This window comes from Elephantulus edwardii, unplaced genomic scaffold (genome assembly GCF_000299155.1).
Source record: "Elephantulus edwardii isolate Elephantulus edwardi_28Jun2011 unplaced genomic scaffold, EleEdw1.0 scaffold00208, whole genome shotgun sequence".
NCBI lineage: Eukaryota > Metazoa > Chordata > Mammalia > Macroscelidea > Macroscelididae > Elephantulus > Elephantulus edwardii.
In genome coordinates, this window is record NW_006399958.1 from 862967 (window position 1) to 875226 (window position 12260).

A 12260-nucleotide genomic window follows, 5' to 3' on the forward strand; every position below is an offset into this window, starting at 1 on the left:
GCATTAGAACGATCAAGTGGGATTAGACTAATGTAATATGTAATGTAATATGTCACAGGAAAACTTAGAGAGGGCAACAAGTTTATATTAGTGAGGGAGGAATAGTTCAGAAAAGAAGAATGGTTGCACAGCTAGAATCATTGTCGTCATTGTAAAACTCTAGTCTGGACCCCTCCTAGTACCCCTGAGAGTACTTATTGTTGTTATGTGCCATAAAGTCACTTGCGACTCATAACAACCCTCTCATACAACAGATCTGAACCTTGTCTTATCCTGTGCCAACCCTATTGTCTCTGACACACCTACCCCCAGTACCCCAGACACTGAATCAATCCATCCCATCAAGGGTCTTCCTCTCTTGTGCTGTCCCTGCACCCTCCCAAGCATGACGTCCCTCTCCAAGGACTGGTACCTCCTTGCAGCATGCCCAAAGTGTGTCAGACGAAGCTTCAGAGTCCTTGACTCCAAGGAGAAGCCTGGCTTCACCCTCTCCAGGACAAACCTATTTGTTCTCCTAGCAGTCCATGATATATTCAATACTCATCTCCAGTACCACAGCTCAAAGACATCAGTTCTTCTTCTATCAGCTCTAGTCATTGTCCAGTTTTCTGACACATAGCAAGTGATTGCGAAGACCATGGCCTGGAACAGGCACACCTTAGAGGGATTAAATAAATGATCAAATCTCTCTCAGACTGTACCTCCATCAAGCACAGTTTACAATCCGTAAGACAATTCTTAAGAATTTTCACTTCCTTCCAAAAATAACCCTGTCTCTTCACTCATATCTTGTCCTAAAGCTTGTCTATCAAGAACCATAATCAGCGTGATAATTCTGTCATATAGCTCATATTATGGGGGAAACATTCACCTGCTAACCAAAAGGTTGGCAGTTCAAATTCACCAGCCACTGCAGGGTGCAAAGATGAGTCATTCCCTTCTGTAAAGATTTACAACGTTGGAAGCCCCATGGGGCAGGTTTGCTCTGTCCTGCACGCCTGCTGGATGTTGTCGTTGACTTCATGGCAGTGGGTGGTAGAAAGATCATCTAGAGATCTGTACCTGTGACTGATTTGTCTCTTGACAGTGACTCCTGTTTATTCTCTTGCTTTTCTGTGTATCTTGTAATTTTTACTGGCTGGCAGTTGTTCTGTTTAAAAATTTAAAAAGTTAAAGCCTAAAGGGACTGCAGTCTTCAGTATGGATTGAGACTTAATGTCAAGAAAACAAAGATTTTCATCACTGGGCCAGTTGGCCGCATCATAATGGGTGGTGAAGAGATTGAGATTGTTCGCAGTTTTGGTTTGCTTGGCTGTGGAGTCAACACTCCTGGCACCAGCAGCCAGGAAATTAAAAGACGTATTGCGATGGGAAAGTCTGCACTTAGAGACCTCTCTATAAAGTCCTGAAGTACAACGATGTCAGTCTGGAGACTAAGGTGCACCTGATACAGGCCATGGTCTTTGCAGTCACTTGCTATGCATCAGAGAGCTGGACAATGACTAGGGAGGATAGAAGGAGAATTGATGCCTTTGAGCTGTAGTGTTGGAGAAGAGTATTGAATATACCATGGACTGCTAAGAAAACAAACAGGTTCATCCTGGAGAGCGTGAAACCAGGCTGCTCCTTGGAGGCAAGGATTCTGGGGCTTCGTCTAACATACTTTGAACATGTTGTAAGGAGAGACCGATCCTTGGAGAGGGACGTCGTGCTTGGCATGATGGAGGGACAGTGCAGGAGCGGAAGACCCTCCATGAGCTGGATTGATTCAGTGACCGGGGTAATGGGGGTAGGTGTGTCGGAGACAGTGAGATTGGCACAGGATAGGACAGAGTGTAGGGCTGTTGTACATAGGGTCGCTAGGAGTTGCAGGCACTTAACAACAACAATACCCTAAAGTCCATTTTCATAGATATGTGTGTATTTTCTCTACATATATACGTAGCTCAGGTGGCCTAGTGGGTAAAGAGTTGTGCTGTGAATTCAAAAGCAAATGGTTCGCCTACACCACGCTGAGAGAAAGGTGGGCAGTCTCCTCCTGTGCAATTTACAGCCTCTGAAAGCCCACTAGAGGGTCAGCTCTGAACTGATACTGGCTCAGTGGCAGAGAACAATAGCAGTGCTATGTAGATAGATGTACTTGTGTGTTTATGTGTATGTCTTGAGGTTGTTGTTGTTAAGTGCTGTCGAGTTGCAAGCGACTCATAGCAACCCTATGAAGGAGAGTCCTCAACGTGTATATTTGATATGCATATAAAATATGTTTATACATATAATTATTTCTTTTTACCACCATTTCCACCCCAAAAGGAAGGAACACCCCTTTCTTTATTAGATACCTAGAGCAGAATGTATAAAGAGACCTGGTTGTTTTTGTTGTTGTTAGGTGCCGTCGAGTCGTAGATGACTCAGAGCGACCCTATGAACAAAAGGCCTTGAGCACTGTTCATAGAGTGTCTGAAGGCAAGCCATTTCGGAAGTAGATGCCACTCCTGCTTCCAGGCGTGTTTTAATCGGGGAGCTCCACCAAACACTATCCACCATGGGTGACTATTATCATATTTGACACATCAGTGTCACAGTGTTTAGCATCACAACAGCCATGAGTTACCTCTGTACAGCAAGTAGACAGACAAGTGCTAATACCACCTAGAAGAATGTTTGACAAAAAAAAAAATACCAATTTGAACCAAGCCTGAGTGCCACAGATTAAAATCACCAAACTTGGGCTTAGTAACATCACTTTCTGTCCACTAGGCCAATTGAACTCTCTCTATGTTATTGCTGTTATTGTTGTTAGGTGCCGTTGAGTCGTAGACGACTCATAGCGACCCTATGAACGAAAGGCCTGAGCACTGTTCATAGAGTTTCTGGAGACCTGGTAGCATAACAATTAAGTACTTAGCTGTCAATCAGAAGGTTAGTGGTTCGAACCCACTGAGCAGCTCCAAGGAGAAGGGCCTGGCCATCTGCTTCTATAAAGACTGAGGCCTGGGAGATGCTGTGGGCTAGTTGTGCTCTGTCACATCATTGTGTCGGGTGTCGGAATCCGCTCGGGGCCCGCAACACAAGAAGAACACCACAGTGAGAGGCTCTTCAGTCTGGTCCCGTCAGGCGTTGAGCTGGCTGGGGACAGGGTTGCAACTTTAATGCAATCTCCTTCCTCTTGTGTTTCTGCTCGTTCATCTCTCTCCGCCTCTGGTCACCCCCTCTCGCCCGTCCCCCTGTATGCTCTGCTCAGCTAATCTGTCTCCCTCGACCCCTTCTCTCTCTCACCTCGAAGCTCCTGGCCGAGGAGAAGGCGGCCGTGCTGCGGGCCGTGGAGGAGCGGGAGCGGGTCGAGGCCGAGGGCCGGGAGCGTGAGGCTCGCACGCTGGCCCTGACACAAGCCCTGACCGAGGAGCAGGAGGCCCGGGAGGAGCTGGAGCGGCAGAACCGGGCGCTGCGGGCCGAGATGGACGCGCTCCTGAGCAGCAAGGACGACGTGGGCAAGAGCGTGAGTGGGGCGGGGGTCGGCTCTGAGGTTGGCGGTTCAAACCCAACCTCAAACCCAACACCTGGGAAAGCCCGCGGAGCAGTTCTGCCCAGCACACACCGGGGTCATCAGGAATCTCAGCCAAAACAATGAGAAAAATATGAGTGAGAATACCCCCTTGCCAGGACACACACATAGGCACTTGTGTGCGTACATATGGGATGTTCACACACACACACACACACACACACACACACCACACACACACACACACACACATAACTCTCATACATGCCACAGCGTGAAGACGGCCATCCATCAGAGTCAGGAATTCACATCCCAACAGGAACCCCAGGGAGAGCTGGGCTCCAGACATCCATGTTCATGTCCACGTGCACAGGTGAGGAGGTCTCTCCCCCAGACACACATGTGTCTCCCCCAGACATAGAACGTGAGTGCTCAGGAAGCTGCACTGCAAGCCCAGAGGTGCACGGTTCGAATCCACCAGATGCTCTGCTGGAAAAGGAGGGACAATCTCCTCCTGTACCAGTCAGATCTGATTTGACAGTACACACACAAAATAATAAAATAAAATAGAACAGGAGTGCTACTCACCAGACATAACATGTTCTTATACACAGAACACGGCAAGGATTTCCCATCAGAAATGCATTTGTGTACACAAAGAGTGTTTGGAGTTTGAATTTACACCTCCCTACAAACTCTGGGAACCCCTACACTGAGAAAAAGAAACCCAAATAAGTATTTGTAAAGTAATGGTATCTTTTTTTTTCTTAATAATTTTTCTTTATTATTATTAATTTTAATGAAAGTTTACAGAGACTTTGGATTTCCATTCATTCATTGTTGGAATTTCCTCCCTGCCCACCCCTCCCCCCAGTTTGCTCTTCTCTTTGAAAAGTAAAAGAAAATTTCTTTCATACTTATACAATCCCTCCCTCTACGTCCACTCCACTATGCAGCCTTCATTCTGGACTCCTGTCATGACAATAATACCTAATCACATAACCGTTGTAAGCAGTTTTCTCCATCATCTGTTTCAATGAAGTATAAATTATTTATCCCATCTTTCTCAGTTTTCCCCCCCAACCCCGGTGTCAGTCCCATTTTACAACAGTGGCACTATGCAGTATTTGTCCTTTTTTGACTGAGATATTTCACTCAGCATAATGTCCTCCAGGGTCACCCATTTTGAATAATATTTCATGAGTTCTTTGATTTTCAAAGCAGTATAATATTCCATTGTGTGAATATACCACAGCTTTTCTATCCATTTGTTTGTTGATGGGCGAAGTAATGGTATCTTGTGGAGTCTGAAGGAGGCCTGGTTAAACTAATCGTAGTTTTAACCTTATCTCTGAACTTTGCCCTAAAGTAAGAGCAAACTCAAGGCCTAGGCTTTGCTGAATTTAACTCTTAAATCCAACCCTCACCATAAACCTACGTGGTGGAACTCTTATCCTAAGCCGAAAATAAAACCAGACCCCACGCTTCTGCGAAGCCTTGCACCAACTCACATCCCTTCCCTGGCTGTATCCCTAACTCACAAAATCCTGCTTACAAAAAGGTGGGCGGTTCAAATCCACCAACCACTCTCTGCAGAAGCACAAGGTGTCCAGTACTGCTGCGAATCGGGGCGGACTCGGCCGCAGTTTGTTTTGCTGTGTTGTCTGGCCTATAAGCATTGGCTGCATCCAGAGCTGCTTGCTTTCCATGTATTTCAGAGAAGATTCCTGAGCTCACAAGTCCCAGAATCAGAAAGCCCGTGAGGAAATACCTCACCATGACCAAGAGTCAGCTGACCTGACAAATGCTCGAACTGGACTCTCAGACACTTCAGATAATAGAATTCCCCTGCACAGATGTTTAATATGTTTTATAATGTTACAGAATAAGACACCTAGTGAGTAGATGATTGGTAGACACTGAGTGACCCAACATCAGTCTAGATGGGCACATCTCCCTGTCTCCATCACCTGCATCACCGGAGAAGCCTACCCTGCCCCATGTGTCCCCTACTCAGTCTCCTTCCCCACCAGGTACACGAGCTGGAACGAGCCCGCCGGGTGGCCGAGCAGGCAGCCAGCGACCTGCGGACACAGGTGACGGAGCTGGAGGACGAGCTGACGGCTGCCGAGGACGCCAAGCTGCGCCTGGAGGTGACGGTACAGGCTCTGAAGGCCCAACACGAGCGGGACCTACAGGGCCGAGATGACGCTGGTGAGGAGAGGCGGCGGCAGCTGGCCAAGCAGGTACGGGCAGGACGGAGGTCCCTGCCCCAAGTGGGGTGACATGGTGCAGACAGCCAGAGACAGGCCTGAGGTCACGTTCAGCTTCCCTACCCCAGGCCTTCCTGAGAGCCACCGTCTTTCCTCAAAACCACCTTCCCGTTCTCCCATCCGTTAGTTAACCTGCCATCTCTCCAACCCAGTCACCCCGCTGCCTACCCAATGCAGCATCCATCCTCCACCCCACCCACCGCCCACCCACCTCCTTCATCCACCCACTTGCCTTCTCACCAACTTTACAGACCTTTCCGGCACATTTCTACCTGTCCATCTGCCAGCCGCCTCTGCAGCCAACCACTTTTCCATCCAGCCGGTTACTCATCTCCCTAGTAACCTCCTGAACCACCTCACCTAGCCACCTGTACACCCACCCTCTCCACCTACTGTTAGACCCAGGCATCCACCCACCCTCCATGTATGCAGTTACTGCCCACCTCCTCGACCGTCTCATCTTCAGAGCCACCCATGACACAGCCTGTCCACCTAGCTGTCCCCAGCCGTTCCTCCACCTACCTGACTGCCCAGTCACCTCCCCCAATTAACCAGCCTCTACCCATCCAACTACCCAGCGCCCTCCCCACCTACTCAGTCTCCATCCATCCAATTACCTCCCCATCTACCAACCTCCATCCATCCAGCTACCCCACCCCATCTACTCAACGTCCATCCATCCAACTACCCCACCCCATCTACTCAACATCCATCCAGTCAACCACAAAGCTTCTCCATCACCAACCCTGCACCCAACCCACTCCTCCATCTACCCACCAGCCCGTTCACCTTCCCAATCTCCTCAGCCACCCATCTGCACCATCCCAGCCACCCACTGTACAGCCTCTGCCCAACCCATGCAGTATTGTGACATGGCACTATCACTTTTTGTGATTGAATTCTGAAGTGGGAGAAATTTCTTTCTACTATTTAGCGCATTCGTTTTTGTTTCTTTGTTTCTGTTTTAATTTTTTTTTTAATTTTTTTATTGTATTATTTTTACATGTACCATCAAATCAGATCTGACTGGTACAGGAGGAGATTGGCCCCTCCTTCTCCAGCAGAGCATCTGGTGGATTTGAACCACATACCTCTGGGATTGCAGTGCAGCATCTTGCCACTAGGCCACCAGAGCTCCCTCAACCCATGCACTATTCATCCATCAATCTTGTGTCCACCAACTGCCTCTGTCCATCCAGCCCCCTCTCCCTAACCCAACTCCTGCTCAGTACCCAGCCCTTCCTCCTTATTCTCTCCACTCAAGGTCCTTTCTCCAATTCAACTCATCTTCTCTATACCCAGCCCTTCCTTCCTCCCCCTTCTAACCCACCTCCTCTCCCTGACTCAGTTCCTCCCCTTGGTGCTTGGGCACAGCACAGAGAGAGGAGGAGGCTTGAGCTGAGCCATGGGGACTGAGCAGAGGAGTGGAGGGATGGCTAAGGCAGATATCAATGTCACTTGCATGTAGAGGTGACTTGGGCATCCTGTTCCCTGACCTATCCCCCATCCTGGCCTCTCACCCCAGCTGAGGGACGCCGAGGTAGAACGCGATGAAGAACGGAAGCAGAGGGCCCTGGCCGTGGCTGCCCGCAAAAAGCTGGAAGCGGAGCTGGAGGACCTGAAGGCTCAGACAGCGGCCGCTGGACAGGGCAAGGAGGACGCGGTGAAGCAGCTTCGCAAGATGCAGGTGAGGGCACAGTGGGCTGGGCCTGGGCTGAGGGGAGCCCAGGGTATCGTTGAACAACCCTCAGCATCACTCCAGAACCCGAGACCAGCTTACACCTCATCTCCATAAAGCCTCTAGCAGCGTCCAAACTCATCTATAATTTTATAAACGTTCCTGGTCCCTGGGTGTTACGGTTTGACTCCACTGCTAGCCAGAGAAGGTCCTGGCAAGCTGTTTCGAGGAGCAGTGGTGTTGGGTGCTTGTTTAGTTAGTGGGGGCTGTTAGAGGACCCCCAAGTACAGATCGATCCTCTCACACCGTAGAGGCTAAAGTCAGAATTCAAGGTGCCATCTCTGAGGAAGGTCCTTGGTATTAGGCTCCCCTGTCCCCTGAGTCTGGAAGGTTCTCAGCACAGGGACCTGGGTCGGAAGGATGCGTTCCACTGCTGGCTCTTCTTCTTTTTTTAAAAAAAAATTTATTTTATTTTTATCATTTGTGTGTGTGTGTGTGTGTGTGTGTGTGTGTGTATACCATCAAATCAGATTTGACTGGTACAGGAGGAGATTATTCCTCCTTCTCCAGCAGAGCATCTGGTGGATTTGAACCGCACACCTCTGGGATTGCAGTGCAGCTTCTTGCCACTAGTCTTCTTCTTTTTTTTATTCTTTTTTTTTAACCCCATCCCCCAAGCTGTCTCTTCTTAAAGGTGTGTCCCCTCTGGGCAGCACTGGTCTCCAAAGAACCCCCCAAACAGTAGTCATTTCCATTCCTGTTTCTACCAAAAGAAAACTCCTAGAACAGAGCAGGGGGGGAAATGTACATGAATGAAGACTAAGGGGGGGGGGGAAAGGTGACCCAAACCCAAAAATTAAAAAGGAAAAACTTCTGCATTTCCAGCTTACATCACCAAATAGCATTCCAAAAATAAAGTAACAGAAATAAACAGTAACATCTAGATGGCTAAGCCTGCCTGTAGCCAGACACTTTCCAGCTTGGCCCCATTGTTTAGCGAGCCTCTTTGCCTCAGTTTTTCTCCTCTGTGAGCATGAGATGATCAAAATCCTTGCTTATAACGGAGCCCTGGACAGGCATGTCTTTAGAAAAGGGAGCCAGGACATTTCTACACCCTTAGACTAGTTGCTGTCAAGTCATATAGTTGACCTTCCTTTGCATTTCTGAGCTGGGACATGTATGTCCTCAGATTAGGGAACCAGCACGTGTCATCTTTAGACTAGGAGCGAGTTAAACCTATATCCTTAGACTGAGGAGGTGGTACACCTTATGTCCTTAAAGTAGGAGCTTTTATGGCCCCCTATGGACTAGGAGCCGGTGCACACGTGTTCTTAGACTAGGGCTCCGTAATAACCAGCCCAGGCTCACTCAGCAAGTGGCTTGGAGGCTGACACCAGGTCTCCAAGAACACCCCACGCGTCCTGGGAAAATGATGTGGGCCTAAATGCAAGGGTTGCGGGCTCCCTGTGAGATAAGCCAGGCTGAACCAACCCTGCACTCCTTGTCCCGTCTACCCAGGCCCAGATGAAAGAGCTGTGGCGGGAAGTGGAGGAGGCCCGGACCTCCCGAGAGGAGATCTTTGTCCAAAACAAAGAGAGTGAGAAGCGTCTCAAGTGGTTGGAAGCAGAGCTCCTGAGGCTGCAGGAGGTGAGGCAAGGGAGGGCGGGGTCGTGTGAATGGGTGGGGCTTATGTGGAGAGTGGGCGTGTCCAGTCATGCTGCCTCCAATGCTGGCAAAGGGGTGTGGCCAGCCTTGTGCTCTAAGAAGTTGTTTGTAGGTGGAGTTTGTTGAATGGGCGGGGCAATCTACCTCTGATGCTGGCCAGGGGGTGTGGCCAACCTTGCTCTATGTTGCAGGTGGGTGGAGCTTGTTGAATGGGCGGGGCAAGCTACTTCCAATGCTGGCCAAGGGGTGTGGCCAAACTTGTGCTATAAGAAGTTGCAGGTGGGTGGAGCTTGTTGAATGGGCGGGGAAATCACCCTACCTCCAATGCTAACTAAGGGGTGTGGCCAATCGTGTGCTATGTGAAGTTGCGGGTTGGTGGAGCTTGTTCAGTGGGCGGGGCAATCACTACCTCCAATCCTGGCCACAGGGTGTGGCCAACTTGGCTTTAAGAAGTTGTGGGTGGGTGGAGCGAGCTTGTTAAATGGGCGTGGCAATCACTACCTCCAATGCTGGCCAAGGGGCGGGGCCAACCACTGGCTTCGTCCAGTACTGTATGAGCGTTGAGGAAGTGGGTGGAGTCAACCACATTGCCTCCAATGATGGCCTAGGGACCATCATTGCTTTATAAACTGGGGTGGGCAGAGCTTGGAAAGGAAGGTAGGAAGGGCTATCTGCATGCAATCTCCAATGCCAACACCGGGCAAGGACTTTGTCCTGGGCAAGCTTGGGAGGCCGAGGTCTGTGAGCAAGGGAGGGGCACGGCCACCTTTGGAATGTGTGGCAATTGGGCTAAAGAAGGTCACTTGAGTCAGAAAGAGACTGAGGCGAAGATCTAGAGGATGAGGGTGTCAGGGCTGTAGGGATGCAGAGGAGGGTCCAATGCAGAGAGGGGCAGGAGGACTCTTCATGGTAGTGAGAAAAAAGATAGTGCCCAGGGGTCTGGCTCAGTGACAGGGCTGCTGTCCCTTATTGGAGAAGATGCTGAGCTCAGTGGGGCGCTGATGTGGGTGAGGGGCCGTGGGTTGGGCAGCAAGAGGTGGACGTGGGTCAGCGGCCTAGAGAAAGCATCTGAAGCCAGTGTGTCGAAGCTTAGTACAAGGTTAGGCAGGAGCAGGATGTGAGTGTGCGAGGAATGGGTCGAGAGGGCTACAGAGCAAGGGCCAGCGAGGGGAGAGACCAGCGCCTGGACAAGGCCCCACTGACTGCCCCGCTCTCCCCTGTTACAGGAACTCGCTGCCTCAGACCGTGCCCGGCGACAGGCCCAGCAGGAGCGAGATGAGATGGCAGACGAGATGGCCAGCGGCAACCTCAGCAAGTGAGTGGCCCCTGACCGTGCAGACAGGTCACTGGCCATCCTGCTTTCTCACCCTCGCTACCACTGTTACCTCGTGCTGTTGTTCACATGCCACAAGTGGGGGCTTTAACAAACACAGTTTAGAAAACTGTTTAAAAACAGTTTTAAAAAAACATAGTTTAGAAAACTAGAAGTCTCTATCCAAGATGCCAGCTCTCGAGGAAGGCCACCTCTTTGCTGGCTCAAGAAAAGGTCCTTGACATCGGTCTTTCCTGAATCTAGAAGTTTCTCAGTGGGGGACGCTGAGCCTAAAGAATGCACCCCACTCCAGGTTCTTCTTTCCCAGTGGTTTTAAGTGAGGTCCCCTGATCTCTCCTGTTTAAACTCTTTTTTTAAAAAAAAAAAATTATTTTGTGTGTGTGTACCGTCAAATCAGATCTGACTGGTACAGGAGGCGATTGCCCCTCCTTCTCCAGCAAAGCATCTGGTGGATTTGAACCGCACACCTTTGGGATTGCAATGCAGCTTCTTGCCATTAGGCCATCAGAGCTCCTCCTGTTTAAACTCTTTTATATCTCAAAAGAGACTGACTGAAGATACAGCCCAGTCAGCATGTACAACTCAGTGTTGCCTCATTAACATAACTTTCACCCCCCCACCCTTTACCTCATTGACGTCATAGAGGTGAGGACTTAGAACACCTGGAATGATCAAGCAGATTATGTCATTGAGGATAATTACATAAGAGTGAGAACCGTGGTCTGGCTAAGTTGGCATGTTTCAGGCAGGGGGCTACAGTTTGGTCCCTAACACCCAGCCTCCCACTCTGTCCCTAGGGCAGCCATCCTGGAGGAGAAGCGGCAGCTGGAGGGGCGCCTGGGAAAAATGGAAGAGGAGCTGGAGGAAGAACAGAGCAATGCAGAGCTGCTTAATGACCGCTACCACAAGCTGCTCCTGCAGGTCAGCCCAGCCCAGCCCAGCTCCCCTCTGTCCTCTAGTCCCCACTCACCTGGGATTGTAACGATCGGTCTTCTTATTCACCAGACACAAGAAAGGGGCTATTTGACTTGGGTTTTGAAGGTTGAATAGGAGTTTGCAGAAGAGAGGTGGTGGGGACATGCACACATTCACTTGTTTTTCTGAACCATCTGAAGGTCTAGATCCTGGGATGAATTATGTGGTCTAGGTGCAGCCAGAGTGCTCCTTGCAGGCAAAGATGATAAAAGCTGTGTCTCGCATACTTTGGGCATGTTCTTAGAGGAGGCTACTCCTTGGAGAGGGACATCAATTTTGGAAAGGTAAAGGGTCTGGGAAAGAGAAGACCTTCAACTAGATGAGTTGACACAGTGACTGCAGCAGTGGGTGCAGATGTATCACAGATCACCAGGAAAGCTCAGGCAGGAACAGGATTCAGATCTGTTGTACATAGAGTCACTATGAGTGGTACTTGATTCAACAGCACCTAACGACAACAGTTAAAGAAAAGATGTGCCTCCCTTCTCCTCAATACGGAGTTCCCTAGGGAACATAGACAAGGAACTGTATTCCCATATGTTGTTGCCACTGAGTTAATTCTGACTAACGGTGGCCCCACCTGTGCAGAGCAGAATTACTTGAAGTGTGATAATGGAAAGATCCTGGATCAGAAGAATATAGAGTAAGGCACCCAGACAGGGAGAGGAGACCAATTTTTCTACAAGAGTAAAAAATGGGGATAGTAGGGAGTTCTGGGGGCCTAGTGGCAAGAAGCTGCACTGCAAACCCAGAGGCCTACAGTTCAAATCCACCAGATGCTCTGCTGGAGAAGGAAGGACAGTCTCCTCTTTTGCCAGTCAGATCTGATTTGAC

At 49.7% G+C, this 12260-nt stretch overlaps 1 protein-coding gene across 1 annotated transcript in view; it reads left to right on the forward strand.

Moving 5' to 3' along the window:
• The window catches only part of MYH14 (myosin, heavy chain 14, non-muscle), a 116876-nt gene that overhangs the window by 90123 nt on the left and 14493 nt on the right, over nt 1–12260 (forward strand). Inside the window, exons 33-38 of the mRNA XM_006897341.1 lie at nt 3284–3496; nt 5536–5748; nt 7301–7462; nt 8972–9100; nt 10345–10433; nt 11249–11372. Coding sequence (XP_006897403.1) covers nt 3284–3496; nt 5536–5748; nt 7301–7462; nt 8972–9100; nt 10345–10433; nt 11249–11372 — 930 coding nt within the window. The remainder of the gene's footprint in view (nt 1–3283; nt 3497–5535; nt 5749–7300; nt 7463–8971; nt 9101–10344; nt 10434–11248; nt 11373–12260) is intronic.